We start from the raw sequence: 26,604 nt of genomic DNA, 5'->3' as shown, positions 1-26,604 counted from the left end.
CAACCTGACTCAAAGCTCATATGGGTGTAATCAAGCTGAACACAGTTTTGGGGTCATTAACCATGAGCAACAAAGTTATGAGCAACTACAATCTCCAAGCAATCACTCTAGCGTGCTCCAACATAGGCCTCAGAATGATGTGTACAATCCACCTTGGAGAACTCATTTTAATGGGAGGGGGGTTGAGAACTAAAACCAAAGACCAAGGGACTTCAACTGCAACAATCCCAGCTTCAAAAATCAACATAAAACACACCCCACAACAACAATCACACACACTTCCAACCCCGTCCTACCTCACCATTCGCCCAAAATGACCTTCATCGACCACCATAATTGACACAGCCACAACCACTTCCAACCTTTCAAAGAATCTATATTCTAGAAATGCTGATGGAGAGGTTCATGAAAATTCAAGAAAGGATGGCAATAGAGCAGGAAGAAATAAAGAAACATCAAGAGATGATAAGCAAGAACCAAGAGGCCTCACTCAGAAGACTTGAAAGGCAGATGGAACAACTGGTTTAAAACTTTGCTGAATTGGGTGAGAAGAAGGAGACTCTGAACCCAAAGAGCCATGAAAAGGATGCTGGGTTGAAAGAGGACGGAGTCATGGAGGAAAGTAAGAGGGCTATGGAAAGAGAAACAGAGGGAAGCAAGCCCATAACAAGAGGAGGAAACCTAAGGCAACAGAAGCCTCAACTTCCATGAGCACAGAATGAAGGAATGTCAAGCTAGTGACAATAAAAGAGCGCTTGTTGGGAGGCAACCCAACCGGAGGTAACTATCTTTTCATATCTATTTCAATAAAAAGGTTAATTAGTTTTATCTATATTGCAAGAAGCTAAGTTTGGTGTTGCACACCGAAACAATCTAAGGGAGAATGAAGGATTCTAAGTTTGGTGTTCCACCAAAATCCCATCATAAAACACATTCTCACTTTCTTCATAATGCTGGCTTCAAGCATGTTCGATGAACTAGTTAACTATTCTGCTGTTTCCTAGTTTTCAGTTTTATTACTTTTGAAAAAAAAAAAAGAGTTTCACACATGGTTAATTTGATGCATGAGAACCATTGGCAAGGTACTAAGTTTGGTGTTCCCACACCAAAGTAAGTTCAAAAGCCCACAAATAAATCATGCAAGCTAACCATTTCTTCTTTCAAGTGCTTGGGGAACAAGCAACTTTCAATATCACTGCAGGGTACCATACAAACTTTTGGAAGGATTAAGCATCATCTATCATAAGGAAGAGAGAGGAATGTAAAGATCGGCAATGATGATGAGGAAGAGGAAAGCAAGCGAACTCCAAAAGGTTGTATTGTTTAGTGATTATTTTGTATCAGATGCTGCTAAATTGAAAGTTACATAATACCCCTGCCTGCCTGCATAGCATAATTTTTCTGTAATTCAATAACTAAGATGCTTGACTATTCACAACACTACACTTTTCACACTTGTTTGCACTCAATATTTCAAAAATTCATCACATGAAAGTTCTTTGAAAAGAAGGATTGAGGAATTAAACAATTTTGAGGCAAGCAAAAGATTAGGAGAAGTGGTGGTTCTAGTTGTATGATTATGTATTGAGGTTGCATGCTTGTGAAAACTTGCATGGGAGCTCATAGGCAGGACATGAAGTTCAAAGAAGTATTGTGGAGATTCTCAAAAATCTGCTTTCATGATTCCAAACCCGGTTCACTTCGGTTCTTCTCCAAACTCCAAGAGCAATCAACCAAGGCCTCTATCAACCCAATTCCATCAAGAGCAAAGGCCCAATTGAAGGCTTGAAGACCATTTGAAGAAAGTGTATAAATAGCATAGGATTTAATTTTTTCGAAAGAGAGCTTTCCTTTTTAGTTTTCATAGAGAGTTTTCGGAAAGCTTTTGGGTGTTGAGTGAATTTTAATTTCTAAGTCTCGGGGAAGGAGAATTGAATTCCCTTCCTCTTAGTTTTCTTGCTTTCAATTTCAATTACAATTGTCTTGGATCTTGGGTTGGAAAATTGAAGGAATTCTGTTTCAATTTCATCCTGAGACCTCTTTGTTTCTTTACTGCACAATTGAATTTAAATTTCTGTTAATTGCTTCTTCATCTACTTTCTCTGCAATTTACATTTCCTTTGCAATTGTTCTTGTTGGATCTAGGAAGGCATTGAGATCTAGACTTGGTTATCTAGTCTCTTGGGTCATGAGATTTGAATTATCATTTTCAATTCTCTGTTTACTACTTTCAAGCTCATTTACATTTATGTTTTAAGATCCGGTTCAATTCAAGTCATCCTTTACTTCTCTGCTTGTTGCAATTTTACTTTTCCTTGTTTAATTTCTGTAAATCCAATTCCCAATTCCCTTTACAATTCAAGCCATTTACATTTCTTGCACTTTAAGATTCTGCAATTTACATTTCTTGCGTTCTAATTTTCTGCCATTTAATTTCTTGTTCTTTAAGATTTAGCACTTTAAATTTCAGTTCTCTTTACTTTCATGCAATTTACCCATTCCCTTTACTTTCCATGCAATTTAAATTTTGTAATCACAAATCTCTCAACCAAATCTTGATTCGCTTGACTAAATCAACCACTAAACTAAAATTGCTCAATCCTTCAATCCCTGTGGGATAGACCTCACTCCCGTGAGTTATTATTACTTGATGCGACCCGGTGCACTTGCCGGTTAGATTTGTGTATTTGGAATTCATTTTCCAAAAATACACATCATCCGCGTACACAAGGGTATGAAAATGGGTGGTCGCATACGCGACACGTACACCCTGCTCGCGTACGTGAGTGTTCCAACTCGAATGTAATGCTCGTATCGCGGGTTAAAAATTCGCATACGCAAATCTTGAAAACACATGCTCGCATACGCAAGCTAGTGGCTGCGTACGCGAGACCCCCAGGCAGTGGAGAATGCTCGCGTCGCGTACACGGTGTTGCGTACGCAAGCCTTAGTAGACTTAGAAAAATGTTAAAGCTGCAAAAATCATATTTTTATACCAAACTTCAAATGCTCATAACTTCTTCTACAAAACTCCATTTTCCTCAAACTTGACATCATTTTAAACCTCTTAAAATCATCTTTAATTTAAAACAAAATCTAATCAATTTCGAAAACCGAGGCTCAAGTTATGATCCGCCAAAGTTCACCAAAAATAGGTTTTTACCAAAAGTGACAATTCTCTAGTTTTCCAAAACTTTCAAAACTAAATCAAAACAAAACGTACTTAATTCAGCACAAATCACTACCACACACTACATTTTACCATTCCATTGCACTTCAATCAACTCTACCTCTATTTTACTTAATCTTTCCACCATGATTCAATAAAATCAACAATTCCCAACTCAAGATGTCAATCATCAACAATTTGCACAATTTTACTCATCATAAACATCATTCATCATATCTCACCATAAATCCTCATAATTATCATTATTCAATCTCAATCTCAATAATCAACGACATTCACCAACAACAACATTATAATTCATCAATATCCTTCATCAATCATCATAATCATAAACAATACTAATACTCATCATATTATCATCATAATTCATATATCACATATTCCAACACTCCATATCATCTTCTTCATCATCAAACATAAATTTACATATAATTAATCATGCGCCAATATCATTCAATCCTATCTTAGAGTCTAGTAGCTTAAGTGTTCAGAAACATTACATATTACATACAAGAAACTGAAATCATACCTTGGCCGATTCCCACATAACTCAAAACACCAAGTTCAATCTCAAAACTCTAAAATCATAAAGCTCACTCCAACAAACACCAAACCTCAATCTAACATCATATAATATACAAAAACATAACTAGGGCTAACCCAAAACATCAAACCATAAGAGATTGAAGAGACTTACCTTACCCAACGATATTAGGGGCAAAACCCAATAATATTCCAATGCTAGATCACCCCTAAACGACTTTGCACTACTAGAAAACTAGTTATTACAGACTGATATTTCCGACGAATTTTATCCCACGGAAATACAGACGAAATTTTAGAGGGATTTTTTTGTCGGAAAATAAAAAAATGAATTAGCATAAATTACAGATGGAAAACAGAATCCGTCGATAATTCTGTCGGTAAAATTAATTTTTTCATGCAGAAATGGTTACAGACAGAAAATCTGTCTGTAATTAAATAGACAAAATGCTGCATTTTATTAAATTATTACAGACAGAAAATCCGTCTGTAATTTAAAATTTCCTGTCAGAAATATTGAGTTATCCCTAGCTCAGATCCTAGCCTCTCGATCCATTCACACTCCACACAAGTTTAGCAGGAGCTTCTTCCTCTCTCCATCCACGCTCTCTCGATCGCTCCATCAACGCTCTCTCCATCGCTTTGATAACTTAGAGCTTCTTCCTCTCTCCGTCCACGCTCTCTCCATGGCAGGAGCTTCTTTCACCGCCGCCGCTCTCTCTATCTCCGTCCACGAAGAAGCTCCTTGTTGCTTAGGGTTCAATTTTTCTGTGCCAATTTCAGATTTATCAAATTTTCTTCGCAGTTTCTATCTTCTTGTTGTTGTTGATACTGATTGAGCTTCTTGTTCCTATTGCAGTTTCTATCATATGCTGGTATCTCAAAATAGATGGTAATTTTTCCCATTCCATTCTCTTTCTTCTGTTTAAATGTTTTCCAATTCAATCATTCGCTTACGAGCTCTATTTTCCTACTTTTGTTTGAGATGTGTTTCAGTCCCCTGCATTTAGATCTGCGCTTCCGAATTTTAGATCGCGTTCCGGTAACCTCTATTTTTCTTTCTATTTTTTGTATTCTCTCTTTGAGTTCTTCATTCACTTGCCCTCACTGAACATTCTTCTCGTCTCATGATCTGATCTCATGGCTCCTAACACTGTTACGGACTTTGTTTTCTTGTCAGATTCAATTTGAGACAATAATCACTTCCATCATTTCAAAGATCGAATGCAGACATGGTAATCCTTTTGTTTCCTCACAATCCTGCACTTCGATATTTATTTTAGGTTTCTCTATTAGCTACAATTTTGATATGTGCATGTAATTTGAATCTGTGATCTGGCTTTACATTTACACGGGCTTCGTGTTGTGTAATTGTACACACTTGCCTTATAATTGAGATCTATTCATGGTGAGGTTTGTATTTGAATGTTCTTCAAGATTACTGTTGGATCTTCTGATTTAGCTTATGATACCCGGTGTTTTTTCCCTTTCTCCTCAAATTTAGCTATGATAGGTTGCTGTAAATTCTATTTCGTACAAAATTGGTGATGAATTAGATTATATGCAAGTTACTTGCCCATTGAGCGTAACCAAAATTGTGAGTTGGGGCAGTGCTAGATTCCTTTGCAAAATGATGCATTTAAATGGGTTGGGGAATACTTCAGTCTTTCTTTCTATTTGCTTGAATTATCTTATACAACTTTGAATTTATGTTCTGAATTTTTTTCACCTATATAGGTTGTACTTGCTGCATCCATTGTGGGCAAATCTGGTAAAGGTGAGTTTTCAGATCACGGCTACATCTTGAATTGATGCTCAGTTAGGTGGTGCCTAATCAATATGGATTAGAAATTGCTGATGCACTGGCAAGGGCTTCTTTCTTTTTGGATGCAGTTCCAGTTTCTACGCAGTTTGTTGATAATGTTGCGCAGATATGTGTACTAGCAGTATATTGTATTCACATTCTAGTTGTAATTGCTTTGCCTATTTCAATTTCTGTATCCTTATTTATCTTAAATTTTCTCTCCTTTATTAGTTATTTAGTAGTTCTGTGAAGACAGCTTAGCTCTCCAAATTTATGTGAAGACAGAAAGTTATGAGAAGACAGCTTACCTCTCCAAATTTTCTGGATATGAATTGTAGCATTTCCCAAGGTGATAAAATATTTTCTTGTTAAATGTGTATGAATTTGTCTCTGTATGAGTCTTGCTGCTTTGGCTAAGACTTCAGCTCTTCGTGCATCTAATACGGCCATCTGTCCAGCTCTCCCCATCTGATCGAAAGTGACATTACATGGCGAGGTAAAATGAATTAGAGCTTATAACTTATAAGTTACTGACGAACCGGACTTCCCGCTAGTAAAGAATTTTCATAAAAGTAATCACGTTGTAAATATAGTTTCTAAACCAACAGAGAATCCTTTCGTACAAAAGTTTAGTTGTCACAAGTAACAAACCCCTAATAAAATTGATAACCGAAGTATTTAAACCTCGGGTCGTCTCTCAAGGAATTACAGGGAAGTATAATTTATTATTGGTTATGAAAAAGGGTATTTTTTGGATTTTTGAAATAGGGAATAGGAAAATAAATTGGCAAGAAAGTAACTTAATTATCATGAAAACCATTGCAAGGTATAAGAACTAGAAATCCCATCCTAGTTATCCTTATCAGGTGTGATGAGAATTGTTTATTGCTCCCACTTAGTTAACCCTTACTAAATAAAGAAAAGTCAAGTGGACTAATCAATTTGATTCCTCAAGTCCTAGTCAACTCCTGTGGAAAGACTAGCTTTAGAGGGATCCAAATCAATCAGCAAATTCCAATTTTCAATCAACTGCTGAGTTTGATAACTCAAGTGTCACCAATTACTCAACCAAAGCAAAGGGAAAAATCTAAATTATTTATATCATAAATAGATGAAAGCAATTATAAATCTGAATTACCTCAAATTGCATTTAAACATAAATTCATATATAACATGGAGAGTTCATAAGCCAATTTGGCAACATAAGTAATTAGCAAGTGAAATGGAGCAACTAAAGTAATAGAGTAAATAAAAATAGAAGAGAAAACTAAATTAAAGGAACATTGAACCTGGAATGGAGAAGAAATAAACCTAACCTAAGAGAAATCCTAAATCCTAAAACCTAAGAGAGAGGAGAGAGCATCTCTCTTGAAAAGCTACATCTAAAACCTAAATTGTGAATTATGAATGTTGTATGATTGAATGAATGGATTTTACTACTTTATAGCCTCTAATCTGTATTTTCTGGGCCGAGAACTGGGCCAGAAATAGCCCAGAAATCGCTGGGGCGAATTTAAATACGTGCAGGTCGTTGGTTTTGCACAGATCCACGCGTGCACGTGGAATCACGCATGCGCGTGGAATCACGCATGCGCGTCACTATTCTTCAGATCAAATATGGCAAATTATATATCATTTCGAAGCCTCGGATGTTAGCTTTTCACCGCAACTAAAACCACCTCATTTGGACTTCTGTAGCTCAAGTTATGACCGTTTGAGTGCAAAGAGGTCAGGGTGGTCAGCTTAGCAATTTCTTCAACTTCTTGTATTCCTTCCACTTTTGCATGCTTCCTTTTCATCCTTTAAACCATTCCTGCCTTATAAACCCTGAAATCACTTAACACACATATCACGGCATCGAATGGTAATAAGAGATGATTAAACATAGGAAATTTAAGACCAAAGAAGCATGTTTCCAATCATAGCACATAATTAAGAAGGCAATTGTAAAACCATGCAATTTATATGAAAAAGTGAGTAAAGAGTTGATAAAAACCACTCAATTGAGCACAAGATAAACCATAAAATAGTGGTTTATCAACCTTCCCACACTTAAACATTAGCATGTCCTCATGCTAAACTCAAGAGAGGCTATAAAAGAGTGAAGAGGAATGGTAGAATATATGAAATGCAACCTACCTATATGAATGCAACTAAATGCAAAAATACTTCTACCTAGTTGGTTAAGAGTAGACAAATCTTTTAAGAACAAACATGAACTGGATTTCACTAATTTAAATTACAAAATAAAGTACAAGTAATACTTGTAGAAGAAAATAGCTCATGAAAGCCGGGAACAAAGAATCGAGCATCGAACCCTCACCGAAAGTGTATACACTCTAATCACTCAAGTGTTTAAGGTTCGACTCTCTCAATTCTCTACTAACCATGCTTTCTAAGGCTTGCTTTTCTTCTACCAATCAACAAAAATTTAATGCATAAATACACATATCAAGAGGTCTTTTAAGGGTTGTAATGGGGTTAGGGTCAAGGTAGAATTGTATTTGGCCGAGTAGACTAAAATCTGAATCCTTAATTAACTTAAACTTTTCCCACCTAACTTAAGACAATACATGTAATCATAATACCACATCTAACTATCCATTAACCTGTTTTCCACATATTCATGCATCCTGATTCGAGTACAGTATATATGCATTGCTATCACCATTTACTTTGGGGCATTTTGTCCCCTTTTATTATTTGCTCTTTTTCTTTTCTTTTTCTCCTTTTCTTCTTTTATTTTATTTTATTTTATTTTAATCTCTTTATTTTTTTTTCATAATTTTTCTTTCTTTTGCTTTTCTCAAGGCATATGATTAAGGTATTAAATGCATGAACATATTCTCAACATTCTTTCACATTTTCAGAAAGTTTTAACATATTCAATTCTCAAACCAAATGTTTTCAAACCCAATTTCCCCACACTTAAATCATAAGTACTCTCACTAGTCTAAGCTAACCAAGAATTCAAATTTAAGGATATTATTGTTTTCCGCTTAGAGTTTAGTGATGAGCTAAAGTAAAGAACAAAGAGGTATAATGGCTCAACATTGGTTTGCAAAGGATAATGAAAGGGTAAGGCCATATGAGTATGTAAGCTCAGTTGAAACAAAGGCCTCAATCATATAAGTGCATGCATACATTAAACCATGGAAATATAGAATTCAGCAAGACAAAGATCACAATTTTAGAGAGAAAAATACACACCAAAAATAAAATATTGGTTGGTAAAATGCACCAATCAAATAGGATCAAAATCTTACTGGTTTTGTGTGTTCGAGCTCTAAACCATGTTCCAAAATAAAATTTCTTCAAACAAGTTTAACACAAATTTTCAATTTAAATTAGTGAAATGCTGTAAAAAGTTTCTTGAAAAAGAAAATATTACTTTAACCAAGTGGTGGTAAAATATGCACAAAATCAAATAAATATGCAATCAAACATGCAAATGCAATAATGAACAAACAAAGAAAATAAAACATTGGTGTTGAAAAGAAAATAACTAACCCGCGGAAGTCGGTATCGACCTCTCCACACTTAAAGATTGCACCGTCCTCGGTGCATGCTAAGATGTGTAAGTGGATGGGTTGCTATACTGATACTTTTTTCCAAAGATTGTGCATATGGAACTTGTTTGTTGCCCATGTAAAGGTTTTCCATTTCCTTTCCTCGGTGGCCATCCTGAAAGAAGAGAAAAAAGAAGAAAAGTATCCCAGGAAATAAAGAGAATAAAATAAATAAAGTATGGGTGGCTTAATACCAAATAATGGGGTATCAATTACATGGTAGCTACAACATGAAAGTGAGAAAATAATAGAAGCACATGGCATATCAATTTTGCAAAAATTTGCAACAAAAGGGGAAGAGATAGTAGGTAATGAAAGACAGTATAAATTCATGTCAATGCAAAAGTAATACAAGTATCATAAAAGATGAGCATTGACTTAAATAATATTACCCAACAGTGTGAAACAAGTCACTAAGCATCAAATAATACCAGAAAAGATACAATAGTTGAATAAGAACATTTAACACCAATGGAATAGTAAATTTAGAAAAAGAAAATAAAAATATGCACAAAATCAAAATGCAATGAATGAAAGTATGCAAATAAATTAAGTAAAATAGAATGGAAAAGAAGAAGGATGAGAGGTTAAAGGAATGAAGAAGAAGAAAGTAAGAAAGTAGGAAGAAAGAAGTAGAAAGGAGAAAAGAAAGAAATAAGAAGGGAGAAGAAAAAAAATTAGGATTGGGAAAGAAAAGATAGGAATTCTGGCGCAGGTCTAGTTAAACTGTGCGTCGCATGCGACGCGGACGCGTGGAGCACGCGTTTGCGTGGCTGGCGCTATTTTCAAGTGACGCGTTCGCGTGGATGACGCGCACGCGTGACCTGATTTGTGCTATTGGCGCGAGTGCAGCCTCGCACACGCACAACTCTCTATTTTATACGCACATTGCCAAAATTTAAGGTGACGTGTGCGCGTGGGTGACGCGCACGCGTGAATGGCCTAATTTTGAAAAATGACGCGTACACATGGGTGACGCGTACGCGTGATGGGGTTTGTGCTTCCAACACCATTCCAGCCCCACTCCATCATAACTCTCTGCCATACACCTCTTTACGTCGATTTTGCAGGGTCACGCGTGCGCGTGAGTGACGCACACGCGTGGGAGGCTGATTTTTTTCAAATGACGTGGACGCGTCAGGGACGCGTTCGCGTGGGCATATTTGTGCCTAAGGCGCGCCTCTAGCCACGCTCCCGCGTGATTCTCTGCTTCTTTTCTTCTTTGTTTCGAATGCACATATGACGCGGACGCGTCAGTGACGCTTGCGCGTCTCGTGCATTTTTTTTATATATGCAGAATGCAAATGCAAATGCAGCTGAATATGCAGGAATTATGAATGAACACTAATAAAAATAAAATAAAATAAAAATAAGCAATAAACAAATTTAAATAAAACTAAGACTGAAAGAGAACGATCATACCATGGTGGGTTGTCTCCCACCTAGCACTTTTAGTTAGAGTCCTTAAGTTCGACATTTGGTAAGCTCCTTGTCATGGCGGCTTGTGCTTGAACTCATCTTGAAACTGCCACCAATGCTTGGACTTCCAATAAGCTCTGTCTATTCCATGTAAATTTCCCAAGCCTTGATGGAGTTCTTCACAAGATTTGAGCTCCCAAAGTTGATCTTCTTGTATGTCGGGATCCCAAATCTTGATTCTACACCCGTCTTCAAGTTGATCATCATGGTTCGATTCGGGTGGCAAGTACTCTGAATTCTCTACGGAGTACCAAACTCTTCTTTTAGATCTAACCAAATTATCACCAGTTGAGCTCTTACATCTATCTCTTGAAGTATCAACCTTGATGAGCCTTGATTTGCAACTCCAACCACTAAACATCTTTCTCTTACGCTTAATGCCACAAAGTCTCCTAAGTTGGTCATCCGTTTCAAAAATACCATATCTAGGTGGAACGGTAAGGCGAATAGAGACAAGCCTTATCCACTCAAATGAAGGAGTAGATGGCAACCTAGGTGGAGAGGTCTCCAACGTTCTTGACAAAGCGTACTCAACTCCCGTCTGCCCTTTTCTGAGAATTTCTGCTTCCACATCATTCTCAGACTCGATCAGAGAAGAGTCTTCATATTCAAGGAGTTCATTTGCAGATGTAGATTTATCACTAGGAGGACTTGATGCATGATCTGCATCACCAATGGAACTTACTTCTTGATCTATCCCATCCAAGTCTTCATAAGAAATATACCATGGAGGTTATGCACTGGCCTTCTTGACATCAATTTCAATCTTATTGGAGGAGTACTCTACAATTCTAGATTCCCATGGAGGTTCAGCATCTCCTAAATCTTCAACCACTTCTTCCTCTGCAACTATTATGGCTTCCTCCACTTGTTCCAATACAAAGCCATGTTCCTCATTGTCCACCGGAGTTTCTAGTGTCTCCTTCATGCTACGCTCTTCTTTTGATTCTTCACATGTAGCCATGGGAGTACTTTGAGTGCTCAGATGTTGGGAAGCTAATTGATTTACTACCTCGGTTAAGGCAGCCGCGAATTCTAGTACTCCCCGTTTCATCTCTCTTTGCCCTTGAAGAAGAACACCAAGAGAGTCATGCATTGAAGGTTGAGGTGGATATGAGGGCTCATTACTTGGGAGGAAAGGTTCATGATAAGAGGGTGGTTCATCATAATAAGAATATGGTGGTTCATCACTCTCCATCTTTTCCACTTGTTGTATAGCACACTTCAATTCCTTGTTCTCAAGTTGAGATTCTTTAGCCATGAAAGCTTCAAGTGCTATTCGGTTTACCGCTCGGTCCAATTGATGCAAGGTTGCTTGAAATTGATCCACTGTTTCCTTGAGATGATCCCTTGACTCTTGTTCTGCTTGGATATCATAAGTAGGACCATAAGGCTCTTGGATTGATGGATATGGATGTGGTGTATATGGAGGTGGTGATTCTTGGGAGTAATTGGGTTGAAATTGGTTGGATCTATATATGGCTCATAGGGTGGTTGATATGGTGGATAAGGGTTAGGATCATGTGATGGTTGGTGCACGAAAATTACTTCACACTATGTAATTCCGCACAACTAACCAGCAAGTGCACTGGGTCGTCCAAGTAATACCTTACGTGAGTAAGGGTCGAATCCCACGGAGACTGTTGGCTTGAAGCAATCTATGGTTACCTTGTAACTCTTAGTCAGGAAAACAATTCACTTATCAAATTGAATTGCGAGGAATAAAAGAGCATGAAATAAATACTTGTTATGCAGTAATGGAGAATATGTTGGAGTTTTGGAGATGCTTTGTCTTTTGAATCTCTGCTTTCTCCGTGTCTTCTTCTTCACGCACGCACGTCCCTTCTATGGCAAGCTGTGTGTTGGTGGATCACCGTTGTCAATGGCTACCATCCTTCCTCTCAGTGAAAATGGTCCAGGTGCGCTGTCACCGCACGACTAATCATCTGTAGGTTCTCGATCATACCGGAATAGGATTTACTATCCTTTTGCGTCTGTCACTACGCCCAGCACTCGCGAGTTTGAAGCTCGTCACAGTCATCCAATCCCAGAATCCTACTCGGAATACCACAGACAAGGTTTAGACTTTCCGGATTCTCAAGGATGCTGCCGATGGATTCTAGCTTATACCATGGAGAATCTGATTAAGGAATCTAAGAGATACTCATTCAATCTAATGTAGAATAGAAGTGGTTGTCAGACACACGTTCATAGGTTGAGAATGGTGATGAGTGTCACGGATCATCACATTCATCATAATGAAGCACGAATGAACATCTTAGATAGGAACAAGCGTGTTTGAATAGAAAACAGAAGTAATTGCATTAATTCATCGAAACACAGCAGAGCTCCTCACCCCCAACAATGGAGTTTAGAGACTCATGCCGTCAAAGAGTACAAAGTTCAGATCTAAAAATGTCATGAGGTACAAAATAAATCTCTAAAAGTTGTTTAAATACTAAACTAGTAACCTAGGTTTATAGAAAATGAGTAAACTATGGTAGATAGTGCAGAAATCCACTTCTGGGGCCCACTTGGTGTGTGCTGGGGCTGAGACTAAAGCTTCTCACGTGCCTGGGCTGTTTTGAGCGTTCAACGCCAGGCTGTATCCTGTTTCTGGCGTTGAACTCTAACTTGTAACGTGTTTCTAGCGCTGGACGCCAGACTGCAACATGGAACTGGCATTGAATGCCAGTTTATGTCATCTATCCTTGAGCAAAGTATGGACTATTATATATGGCTGGAAAGCCCTGGATGTCTACTTTTCAACGCAATTAGAAGCGCGCCAATTGGACTTCTGTAGCTCCAGAAATTCCATTCCGAGTGCAGAGAGGTTAGGATCCAACAACATCAGCAGTCCTTTTTCAGCCTGAATCAGATTTTTGCTCAGCTCCCTCAATTTCAGCCAAAAAATACCTGAAATTACAGAAAAACACACAAACTCATAGTAAAGTCCAGAAATATGAATTTTTCCTAGAAACTAATGAAAATAAACTAAAAACTAACTAAAACATACTAAAAACTATATGAAATTAACCCCAAAAAACGTATAAAATATCCGCTCATCACAACACCAAACTTAAAATGTTGCTTGTCCCCAAGCAACTAGAAAAATAAAATAGAATACAAATAAGTCAAGAAGCAATAATATCTCAGAGTTTTTGAGTGAAGCTCAGATTCTAATTAAATGAGCGGAACTAGTAGCTTTTTGCTTCCGAACAGTTTTGGCATCTCACTTTATCCATTGAAGCTCAGAATGATTGGCATCTATAGGAACTTAGAATTCAGATAGTGTTATTGATTCTCCTAGTTCAGTATGTTGATTCTTGAACACAGCTACTTTTATGAGTCTTGGCCGTGGCCCTAAGCACTTTGTTTTCCAGTATTACCACCGGATACATAAATGCCATAGACACATAATTGGGTGAACCTTTTCAGATTATGACTCAGCTTTGCTAAAGTCCCCAATTAGAGGTGTCCAGGGTTCTTAAGCAAACTCTTTTTTTTGCTTTGGACCTTGACTTTAACCGCTCAGTCTCAAGTTTTCACTTGACATCTTCACGCCACAAGCACATGGTTAGGGACAGCTTGGTTTAGCCGCTTAGACCAGGATTTGATTCCCTTAGGCCCTCCTATCCACTGATGCTCAAAGCCTTGGATCCTTTTTATTACCCTTGCCTTTTGGTTTTAAGGGCTATTGGCTTTTTCTGCTTGCCTTTTTTTTTTGCAAGCTTTGTATTCACTGCTTTTTCTTGCTTCAAGAATCATTTTTATGATTTTTCAGATTACCAATAACATGTCTCATATTCATCATTCTTTCAAGAGCCAACATATTTAACATTCAAGAACATCAAATTCCAAAGACATATGCACTGTTCAAGCATTCATTCAGAAGGCAGAAAGCATTGCCACCACATGTAAACAATTAGAATTTGTTTTATTAAAAACTCAAAAAATATTGCCTCCTTATTCTAAAGAAAATCTTCTATTTTATTCATGTTTAATGATGATGAGAAAAATAAATTATAGCTTAATTGGAGATAAAATCACTACTAATTACTACTATAACTTTTAAAGTAAAACTCAAATAATAACAATTATCACAGAGTTAAGGCTAAGATTAGAACTCAACAACCTTGAGTTTGGGATGTGGATGTTCCTCTAGTCTGTGGGGTACTTGGTCCTTCCAGAGATAACTTCTAACGCTTCAGTTCCTTTAAGTCACGCCCTTGCTCTTCTTGTTCCCTGAGCAGTTTGCAGAGCATACTGTTTTGATTTTGCTGTTCTTCCTTTATTTGGTCCATAGATTCTTGCAACTTGGTGACAGATGCTTCAAGCTGTTCCCAATATTCAAATTGAGGGACTTCTGGGAGGAATTCTTGCGCCCTCCTCTTGATGGGGTCATCCTGCATTTGTTGTTTTTCCATTGTGGTTTTAGTGATTGGTTGCTCCACTGAGATGTACTCCATTATTCCCATCCTTACTCCAGCATATTTGTAGAGCATAGAGATTAGGCTTGGATAAGCCAACCTGGCATCTTTGGAGTTCTTGTTTGCAAGTATGTAAAATTCAGATGGAATCAGTTGATGAACTTCCACTTCTTTTCCCAACATAATGCAATGGATCATCACTGCTCTTTTGACGGTGACTTCAGAACAGTTGCTAGTGGGCAATATAGAACGCCCAATGAAGTCCAGCCATCCTCTGGCGACTGGTTTGAGATCTTCTCTCTTGAGTTGATTTGGGACACCCTTGCTGCTGGTGGTCCACCTGGCTCCAGGGATGCATATATCCTCTAGAATCTTATCTAGGCCCTTGTTTGTTCTCATCATTCTCCTATTGAAGGAGTCTGGGTCATCTTTTAGCTGAGGTAGCTTAAAGATCTCCCTGATTTTGTCAGGGTGGATGTGAACAATCTTTCCTCTGACCATAGTCCGATAGTCATAGAGGGCAGTTCCAGATATTCTCTGCCTGTCTGTTTGCCACAGATTAGCGTAGAATTCCTGAACCGTATTCCTTCCCACTTTCGTTTCAGGATTAGCTAGGACTTCCCAATTCCTGTTTCGAATCTGCTCTTAGATCTCCGGATATTCATCTTCTTTAAGATCGAACTTGACTTTCGGGATCACTGATCTTAGACCCATTATTTTGTAGTAATGGTCTGAATGTTCTTTGGTTAAGAACCTCCCTTGATTCCAAAGTGGTTTTGGAATACTCTCTTTCTTGCCTCTTGGAGTGAGTTATTTTTCTTTAGGAGCCATGATCTTAGTTGGTATGGTTTAGTGATCACGGATAAACACATCAAACTTAGAGGTTTGCTTGTCCTCAAGCAAAAGAAAAGAAAGGAGATGGGTAGAAGGAGAGCTTGTGTCGAATGGTGGATGAGAGGAGGGAGGCCGAATGTGGTTTTAAAAGGGAGGGGGGGTGGGATTTTCGAAAATATTTAAAAGATAAGATAGAAGATATGATTTAAAAAAAAGTATGATATGAAAAGATATGAATTAAGATTGAAAAGATAAGAAAGATATTTGAAAAAGATAAATTTGGATTTTGAAAAAGATAATGTGGAGATTTGAAAAAGGTATTGATGAGTTGAAAAGATTTTAGAAGGAAAAGAGATAGATTTGTTTTGAAAAATTTGAAAAAGAGTTGGATTGGATTGAAAAAGAATTTGTGTTTATGGATTAAGATACATTTGATATTTTTAAAGTAGGGTTTTTAGAAATTAGGGTTCTTAGAAATCAGGGTTTGTAACATGTTTATGCAAGAAATCATAAATTGAAACATGAAAATTAAAATTAAAATGAAAAATATGAAGTAAAAACGAATTTACCTCCTCCCCACCATCCTGGCGTTAAACGCCCAAACGCTGCATGTTTTGGGCGTTTAACGCCCAATTGCTGCTTCTCCTGGGCGTTCAACGCCGAGCTGCTGCTTTTTTCTGGCGTTGAACGCCAGGAACTCCTTTGTCAATGGGCGTTTTTCTGAACGCCCAAGACGCTGTAAATCTGGCGTTAAACGCCCAGAAGGACCTTCTCTCTGGCGTTCAACGCCCAGAAGATGCTTCTTTCTGGCGTTTAACGCCCAGGTAGCTATCCTTACTGGCGTTCAACGCCCAGTGGATGCTTCTTTTGGGTGTTGAACGCCCAATTGTGCCTCTTACTGGCGTTTTCTTGCCAGTGAGCTCTTTTTCTCTATTTTATGTGCTGAATCCTTCTGTAACCCTGTAAACTTATGCAATTGACTCTTTACCTTAGAATCAATGAACTTTATATAAACAAATAAAATCAAGAATAGGGCAAAATGCTAGAGGAAGTGATGCCAATGGCTGGGTTGCCTCCCAGCAAGCGCTTCTTTATTGTCTTTAGCTGGACCTTGCTGAGCTTTTTAATCTAGCCTCAGCCTTGAGCATTCTTGCTCAACATTACCTTCAAGATAATGCTTGATTCTCTGTCCATTAACAATGAACTTCCTATTAGAGTCAATGTCTTGAAGCTCCACATAACCATATGGTGATACACTTGTAATCACATATGGTCCCCTCCACCGGGACTTCAGTTTCCCGGGGAATAGCCTGAGCCTAGAGTTAAACAACAGAACTTTTTGTCCTGGTTCAAACATTCTAGAGGATAGCTTTCTGTCATGCCATCTTTTTTATTTCTCTTTATAAAGCTTGGCATTTTTGAAAGCAGTAATTCCGCACTATGTAATTCCGCACAACTATGTAATTCCGCACAACTAACCAGCAAGTGCACTGGGTCGTCCAAGTAATACCTTACGTGAGTAAGAGTCGAATCCCACGGAGACTGTTGGCTTGAAGCAATCTATGGTTACCTTGTAACTCTTAGTCAGGAAAATAATTCACTTATCAAATTGAATTGCGAGGAATAAAAGAGCATGAAATAAATACTTGTTATGCAGTAATGGAGAATATGTTGGAGTTTTGGAGATGCTTTGTCTTTTGAATCTCTGCTTTCTCCCTGTCTTCTTCTTCACGCATGCACGTCCCTCCTATGGCAAGCTATGTGTTGGTGGATCACCGTTGTCAATGGCTACCATCCTTCCTCTCAGTGAAAATGGTCCAGGTGCGCTGTCACCGCACGGCTAATCATCTGTAGGTTCTTGATCATACCGGAATAGGATTTACTATCCTTTTGCGTCTGTCACTACGCCCAGCACTCGCGAGTTTGAAGCTCGTCACAGTCATCCAATCCCAGAATCCTACTCGGAATACCACAGACAAGGTTTAGACTTTTCGGATTCTCAAGGATGCTGCCAATGGATTCTAGCTTATACCAAGGAGATTCTGATTAAAGAATCTAAGAGATACTCATTCAATCTAATGTAGAACGGAAGTGGTTGTCAAGCACACGTTCATAGGTTGAGAATGGTGATGAGTGTCACGGATCATCACATTCATCATAATGAAGCACGAATGAACATCTTAGATAGGAACAAGCGTGTTTGAATAGAAAACAGAAGTAATTGCATTAATTCATCGAAACACAGCAGAGCTCCTCACCCCCAACAATGGAGTTTAGAGACTCATGCTGTCAAAGAGTACAAAGTTCAGATCTAAAAATGTCATGAGGTACAAAATAAATCTCTAAAAGTTGTTTAAATACTAAACTAGTAACCTAGGTTTACAGAAAATGAGTAAACTATGGTAAATAGTGCAGAAATCCACTTCTGGGGCCCACTTGGTGTGTACTGGGGCTGAAACTAAAGCTTCTCACGTGCCTGGGCTGTTTTGGACATTCAACGCCAGGCTGTAACCTGTTTCTGGCGTTGAACTCCAACTTGTAACGTGTTTCTGGCGCTGCGGATGCCAGACTGCAACATGGAACTGGTGTTGAACGCCAGTTTATGTCGTCTATCCTTGAGCAAAGTATGGACTATTATATATTGCTGAAAAGCCCTGGATGTCTACTTTCCAACGCAATTGGAAGCGCGTCAATTGGACTTCTGTAGCTCCAAAAATTCCATTCCGAGTGCAGAGAGGTCAGGATCCAACAGCATCAGCAGTCCTTTTTCAGCCTGAATCAGATTTTTGCTCAGCTCCCTCAATTTCAGCCAGAAAATACCTAAAATTACAGAAAAACACACAAACTCATAGTAAAGTCTATAAATATGAATTTTTCCTAGAAACTAATGGAAATAAACTAAAAACTAACAAAAACATACTAAAAACTATATGAAATTAACCCCAAAAAACGTATAAAATATCCGCTCATCAATGGTGTTTGGTAGTAGGAGGCTTGTGAGTATGGTGGTTCAAAGCTATGTTGAGGAGGTGGTTCATAGGCATATGATGGGGCTTGTTGGTAACTACAAGGGGTCCACCATATTCATTATCTTGGTACACTCCCTGGAATGGCTCTTGACCATAGTAGTTTGGTGGAGGTTGGTTGTCACGAAAGGGTCCACCATAACTATTGTCTTGGTATGCATCATAGAATGGTTGTTGGTTATAGTGCATTGGAGGGGGTTGTTGCCAAGAGGGTTGATCAAATCCTTGTGCCTCCTCCCATATTTGATTCTTCCAATCTTGATGCCTATTTTCATTATAGTTTCCATTCCTTACAACAACATTGGAACCAAACTTAAAGCCAGAGGGTGAGAATTCATAGTAGCAATTAAAGACAAAAATTAATAAAAATTAATGAAAATAAACTCTTAAAACTAGAAACACTTAAAAAAAGAAACGAAAAAACAAATATTTACAATAACCAATAATAAGGCACACGTTTGCAATTCCCCGGCAACGACGCCATTTTTGACGAACCGGACTTCCCGCTAGTAAAGAATTTTCATAAAAGTAATCACGTTGTAAGTATAGTTTCTAAACCAACAGAGAATCCTTTCGTACAAAAGTTTGGTTGTCACAAGTAACAAACCCCTAATAAAATTGATAACGAAATATTTAAACCTCGGGTCGTCTCTCAAGGAATTGCAGAGAAGTATGATTTATTATTGGTTATAGAAAAGGGTATATTTTTGGGTTTTTGAAATATGGAACAGGAAAATAAATTGGCAAGAAAGTAACTTAATTATCATGAAAACCATTGCAAGGAATAAGAATTGGAAATTCCATCCTAGTTATCCTTATCAGGTGTGATGAGAATTATTTATTGCTCCCACTTAGTTAACCCTTACTAAATAAAGGAAAGTCAAGTGGACTAATCAATTTGATTCCTCAAGTCCTAGTCAACTCTTGTGGAAAGACTAGCTTTAGAGGGATCCAAATCAATCAGCAAATTCCAATTTTCAATCAACTACTGAGTTTGATAACTCAAGTGTCACCAATTACTCAACCAAAGCAAAGGGGAAAAAATCTAAATTATTTATATCATAAATAGATAAAAGCAATCATAAATCTGAATTACCTCAAATTGCATTTAAACATAAATTCAAATCTAACATGGAGAGTTCATAAGCCAATTTGGCAACATAAGTAATTAGCAAGTGAAATAGAGCAACTAAAGTAATAGAGTAAATAAAAGTAGAAGAGAAAACTAAATTAAAAGAACATTGAACCTGGAATGGAGAAGAAGTAAACCTAACCTAAGAGAAATCCTAAATCCTAAAACCTAAGAGAGAGGAGAGAGCCTTTCTCTCTAAAAGCTACATCCAAAACCTAAATTGTGAATTATGAATGTTGTATGATTAAATAAATGGATTCTCCCACTTTATAGCATCTAATCTGTGTTTTCTGGGTCGAGAACTGGGCCAGAAACAGCCCAGAAATTGCTGGGGGCAAATTCAAATATGTGCAGGTCGCTGGTTTTGCGCAGATCCACGCGTGCGCGTCACTATTCTTCAGAGCTTTCTTTCCATCCTTTAAGCCATTCCTGCCTTATAAATCCTAAAATCACTTAACACACATATCACGGCATCAAATGGTAATAAGAGAGGAATAAACATCGGAAATTTAAGACCAAAGAAGCATGTTTCCAATCATAGCACATAATTAGGAAGGCAATTGTAAAACCATGCAATTTATATGAATAAGTGAGTAAAGATTTGATAAAAACCACTCAATTGAGCACAAGATAAACTATAAAATAGTGGTTTATCAGTTACTAGCAATTTTTTTTTGGGATAATTGTGCCTTTTTCTTGAATCTCACATGTTAGGTAATGTATATACTTACTTGATAGCCTTTTAATCCCATCTTATCACATATGGCAATAGCTGCCTTTTTCTCATCCGACCTGCACAGAAGAAAGACTCACTTATCATGAGATTTTATGTGTAAAGACTTAACAATATATATTTGTTTGAGTTAAGACTTAACAATGAGAACAATAGGCCTATGCTTTTATTTCAAATTAGTCTCAATTGATTTTCTGATATTTATATTTGTAATTGCTTTGCTTTTATTTCAAAGCTTGTCTCTCTAGTATTCCACTCTTTCTTATGTTTCTTTCATATTCTCTTGGGATTTTTTCTTACTGGCTAAATTATTGATAAGATTATGAAACTTTCTTTGACTCAAGGCTTCGGAGATGAAATGGGACTTTCTGATGATGGCTTATCCTCTTTTCTATATCCTTTGATATTTGAATAAAATTTCTTTTTTCTATTATTTTCATACCCACTCTCACCTCTCCCAAAAAAATGCAGGAAGCTGATCGAAACAACAAGAAGTTTTTCAATTCTTGGATAATCTCTGTTTGCTCTCTGCTGGCAAAACAGTTTTCTTTGGACCTGCTTCTGCTGCAATTCAGGTTAATATACAACTAAGAACCAACTAACTAACTAGTTCATATTTTCTGAGATGAACCAACAAGTTCAAGCTGAAGTAGCAATTTTGTTTAGTTAGTTTAATTTTAGTAATTAGTTTAGTTAGATTTATTTTCTGATTAGTGGATTTTTAGGTTGTTAAAATAGGATTAGATTAGGTTTTGATTCTGAATAGCTAAGAAATGTTTAAATTGTTAATCTGGATTGCTGAACATTATTAATATGAGCTTGATGAATGCTATAGCTGTCTAGGAGCTCACTATTGTCCTTCAATTTATTGGTATAGTTATAATCTATTGATGATTTATATTAGAATTCGAATATAGAATATTAACAATTTTTTTTCTTTTTTCCCCTCTTTGTGGATTCTTTTACCTTGGTTATTTTCATGCATGCCTCATTTTTTACTTCTTTCTAATTGTGGGGGCTTGAAAGTGCTTGGAATTGGAACTAGCTGTGTGAGATCTTGTATTTCGCTGACAAATCAGAGGTACCATTTTGTTTTTTCACAAGTTTCCTTCTTCAAATTGAACTCATATTTGGTTTTTTTGAAGCTTTTCATTGGGTGCCTTCTTGATGTTTGATAAAATGCCTGAACTAAAAATGAGAGTTTTTTCTTTTGTGAGTTAATCTTGTTCTTACTTACAATGGATCAAATCCTTCTTTTGTGAGTTATTTTTTCTTCACTAATTGGAGTTTAACTACATGCATTGAATGACACAATTGCATGCCATGATAATAAAATGCTTAATTATGTTGGTACGCTTAATAATATACAGATTTACTAATATTTTAATTTGTGGTTCTTTGGAGTAAGGAGCACCATGTAAAAACTAGTGCCTGAGCTTTTGTAGTCTTCTGTAACCATGACTTCATTGTTGTGAGTTTTTTGACATTTTCTAACTGTAGTTAGTCTTTTTGAACTATGGTCCATTTTTCCTTTTCTTTCCTTTCCTTATAAATATCCAAGGCTGGGTCATGAAAAACTAAAACAAATTGCTTGTTGTGATTCACTATCTAGTTGTTGGGTATCCACAACCACAAAGTAGCTTCATCGTTGCTGAACTCTCTCTCTCTCTCTCTCTATATATATATATATATATAGTAACACCATCCCATCCACTTTACACTACCCAATACTCATTCATCTTTCTTCACTTTACTCAAACTCATACCTTTTCTGATTAGTTTTGGTTACCTTAGCAACTTGTATAGACCATTGAAAATATTACTTTTCTGAGATAACTTGTAAGTTATGCATTTTGAGAAGTAAAAAAAAGGGAAAATAAAAATCTTTTGTGAGACTAGGGTAAACACTAGTACGTCATTTCTTTTCAGACAGCAATCTATACTGAAATTCTACATTTAAGTGGACTTAAAATTATTGCTACTAGTAGGTAGCATGTAGGTATATAATATGCATTTATCTGTCTTCCTATAAAAGTTAGTGTAATAATTAAAGCAATAGAAGTTGTAGAAGTAACAACCATAAGTCATAGATATATCATATATGGATGGAGAAGTGTACTAATGTTACTTTCTTTCTGAGAGGGCAATTATAAAATTTTAGTGGGATTTAAATTTAACACTGCTATACTGTATAGATACCTACAAAACATGTGAAAAAGTGACTTTAATTTTAGGTGTTGCAAAAATTGTTTAGCCACCATAGCCGCTGTAGGCATAGGCACCATAGACTCATATATATTCAAATTTTTCAAGTATCATGATGTGTAACATGATTGTGCCTTCTTTCCTTTTTCCCCCCTTTTTTGGGGTGTGCAATTTGTAAATTATTGGATTTAAAGTTTTGCTTGGTGCCAGTTGCTATTTTTTGGTATGGACTCTACTGATTGGCCGTCGGCCTCCTGCTGATCCTTTGAATGAATCTTCTTGAGTTCTTGACTTCTTATATTAAATGATCCACGACTTACTATTATTTGAATATATTTTAAATATTGTTCAAGTCAGTGACAAGGCAAAGTTTGATGAAACTGTTGAAGCACATGTAAGATTGGGTATTGATTCAAAGCGAACAGAACTAGTATGAGTCAGTATATATCAATTACATTTCTTTTAACTGTCCCACATCTTGTTTGCATGGCTAACTTTTTTAAGTTAACATCTTGTTGTCCATGTTTTACATATATCGTATGAGTGGTAGTCTCAATACATCAAAGAGAGAATATGATTATTATCCCACTGATTAAGCAAAAAGAAAAGTTATATTCACTATTGGAAAGAATTGAATGATGATGTTGACTCCATTTCTGTCACATGCAACAACAATTCTTGGTCGTAGAATTTAGCAGCCTACAAACAAAACACAGTACATGGGAACAGGGTCCCAACAACTTGTGCTCAACGTGTTCTTCTCTTATAGGTTTGTGATCTCCAACTAGTATTGTCCTATGCTAATAATATATATGCTGCATCATTCTGCTATTGTAATGCATCATTCTGCTATCGTTCATACCCCATTCTAGGGAACCATCCTCCCCTGAAGTAGAAATGGTTCTTCAATTTTCTAGAACAAGATCGTTTGCCAGTCCAAGACAAAACTTGCCTAACTCATCAAATCATCGAATCCCAACAAAGCACGACAACAAGAGTTGCATACCACGTAGTAATGTGCTCAAGAGTTAGCATGGTACCACGATCAAAGAAAGTGACCAAGTGATTCACACAACAAAAGGGAAACCTTCAATCAGAGAACTTTTCTCAGTCTCAGGTTTAGATAGGCAAGTCCTAGTAGAATATAATGAAGATGGTGGTGAAGAAAAGAAGAGAGGTAATAGGGAATTGCAGACTTTAGTTGTTGGTGGTGGGATGGGGAGTGATGGTGGCAAGATATGTGGTGGCAGTGGAAGAGTCCCAGATGGAAGTGGCTGGGAATCAAATAAGACTGATGCTTATTACCAAACCATGATTCAAGCTAACCCCAACAATGTGCTTCTGCATGGAAATTATGCTAAGTTTTTAAAAGAGGTAAAGCTTGTTTTTGAAACTTATCAATACATGGAAGATCTAAGAAAACTATTGTGCTCTGTCTATGAATGGTTCACTGATATTCAATTTACAAATATAGGTTTGTAAAGATTATCCTAAAGCCGAGGAGTATCTTGAAAGAGCCATTTTGGCTAATCCTGGTGATGCAACTGTTTTGTCACTCTATGCCGATTTAATTTGGCAAATAGAGAAGGATGCTGATCGTGCTGAGGGCTATTTTGATCAAGCTTTTAAAAGCACCCGTGATGATTGGTAAGATATATATACCACTATTTCAGCACATGGATGATCTGGTCTTAGAGAACATTTGTGACCATGTGAGGAAAGTTGGGATGATGAAGAAGCAGCAGCAGCAGAAAGAGCAAGTGAAGTGAATTTTGTAGATGAGATAAGTGGAATTAACACAGGATCTCCTTCACCAACTTCATCTAATGAATCTTCTGTTACAAGTTAATTATTAGAATAGCGAAAATTGTTCAAATGAATTAGGAAATTGAATAGGAGTTGCTTGCAGTATAGTTCTTTTAATTTACTAGTATGAGAAAAATCATTTAGAGCCATTTGGATACCCATTAATAACTTTTAATTTACTCAATACACTTTGTTGATGTATGGTTGATATTTATTATTATAGTTGATGTATCAATATACTTTGTTTATGTTTTGAATTATATTGACTTGTTTGTTTATAGTATTTTTCTTTTAGTTTGATAATATGATGAATTTGTTTATTTTTTGAAATATTATAAATATTCGAATACAAATTAGATAAAAATTTGTATTTATTAAACTTATATTTATTTTGTATGAAAACAAGTTTATTTTATAATAAAATAAAAAAAATTATTTTACCTTACCGACGGATTTACAGACGAATTTTCTGTCTGTATTTAGAGTATAGAATGGCTTTCTAATCTATCTGTAATTACAGACGGAAAATTTGTCTGAAAATCCGTCTGTAATTATAGACAGAAAATCCGTCAGAAAATCTGTCTGTAATTAGCGACGGAAAATTCGTCGGAAAATTCGTCTGTAATTACCGACAGAAAATCCGTTGGAAAGTTCGTCGTCTTCGGGAAATGGATGGAGAATTTACAGAGAGAAAATCCGTCGGTAACTGGTAAAAATCCATTGGTAATTTTCTGACGGAAAAAAATCCGTCGGTAAATAATTTCCGACGGGGCTTTTACAGAGGGACAAAATCCATCGGTAATTTCATCGGTAACCAAAAATCCGTCTGTAATAAAGACTAAATTTGTCTGTATTAATCCATTTTCTAGTTGTGTTGGGCCATAATCTTTAAGATTAGTGCCCAGTTTTCAATTCTAAATTATTTTTGTCTTTTCAAAATAATAAATTCAATTTTCAAAATCTTATTTTGCTCAATACGCAATACTGGACAGATTAGAGCCGGTACTACTGGCTTAAGTGCCGGTACGCGTTTTTACAAGAACTTTTCATAAAAGATACACTTTTCCACTCAAAAAAATTCACTGAATTCAAATCTCACCGCTAAATTTTCAAATTAAGATGTCTAAGTTTTTAAACTAATTTCGAACAATTAAATTATTATTTCATATTATCTAAACGGTCGATTTTAATTACAGTTCTTACATTTAATGAGTTGCGTCTCCAGATCTTGGATACGGTGGCGCATTTTCTATATTGCATGTGCAAAATCTTCGCCCAAGTTTGTAAAATGCCTTCCTCTATGTTCCGCCCATCTCCTCAACCAAAACCAAGGGGACTCTATCTTGATGCCCTCATTTCTTTTGGGTTTGGAGTGACATCAGTTTCATGCCCGTCCTCCCAGCTTGTTTTTTCTTATGGGGCGTAATTAATTGAATTTTTTAATGCACTTTGACTTCATGATTAGCCATGACACCTAACATTTTAGGTTTATAATAGACGGTACCAAATGTTTGGATTGTGTGTAGAGCTTCCAACAATCCAACCTAAAGAGTTGATGGGGATCTAAGTTCTTTTTTCATTGGAGACCAGTCTGAAAAGACAATTGAAAAGGACACTTCAAGATACTTAAGTCAGAAAATATTATCTTATTCATGTTTACCCTTTCCTTTTTATAGTGTTAAAGATGTTGCTTCCAATTTCTAATTGTTTTTCCAACTTAATGGGATAGTCTGATACGTTTTTATTAATTGATACTTGATTACTTTTAATTCATATTTGTTGAAGGATTGATTAAAATTTCTATTATCATAATGTCTTATCCTCAAATAACTCTTTTTAAAGACTTTTGGGAT

At 36.7% G+C, this 26,604-nt stretch overlaps 1 protein-coding gene and 1 long non-coding RNA gene across 2 annotated transcripts; both read left to right on the top strand.

Moving 5' to 3' along the window:
• Positions 4,805-15,907, top strand: LOC110264031. Its single transcript, XR_002349765.1, has 3 exons — positions 4,805-4,979; positions 14,173-14,176; positions 15,897-15,907. It is a non-coding gene; the product is annotated as an uncharacterized LOC110264031 (long non-coding RNA).
• On the top strand, positions 23,665-24,794 carry LOC107647014. The gene is made up of 5 exons (XM_021105554.1): positions 23,665-23,714; positions 23,818-23,845; positions 23,978-24,319; positions 24,420-24,592; positions 24,668-24,794. Exons 1-5 carry the CDS (start codon positions 23,665-23,667, stop codon positions 24,792-24,794), a joined length of 720 nt encoding a protein of 239 aa, XP_020961213.1.

This window comes from Arachis ipaensis, chromosome B06 (genome assembly GCF_000816755.2).
Source record: "Arachis ipaensis cultivar K30076 chromosome B06, Araip1.1, whole genome shotgun sequence".
Classification (NCBI taxonomy): Eukaryota; Viridiplantae; Streptophyta; class Magnoliopsida; order Fabales; family Fabaceae; genus Arachis; species Arachis ipaensis.
Note: the sequence above shows the minus strand (reverse complement) of the source record. Positions and strands in the feature narration are given on the sequence as shown.

Excerpts from the sequence above, each read along its gene's own strand:
- LOC107647014 (XM_021105554.1), top strand. The coding sequence starts at position 23,665 with ATGGGAACAGGGTCCCAACAACTTGTGCTCAACGTGTTCTTCTCTTAT. Across the intron at positions 23,846-23,977 it reads CCTCCCCTGAAGTAGAAATG|CATGGTACCACGATCAAAGA; the intron begins GTTCTTCAATTT and ends CTCAAGAGTTAG. Across the intron at positions 24,320-24,419 it reads ATGCTAAGTTTTTAAAAGAG|GTTTGTAAAGATTATCCTAA; the intron begins GTAAAGCTTGTT and ends TTACAAATATAG.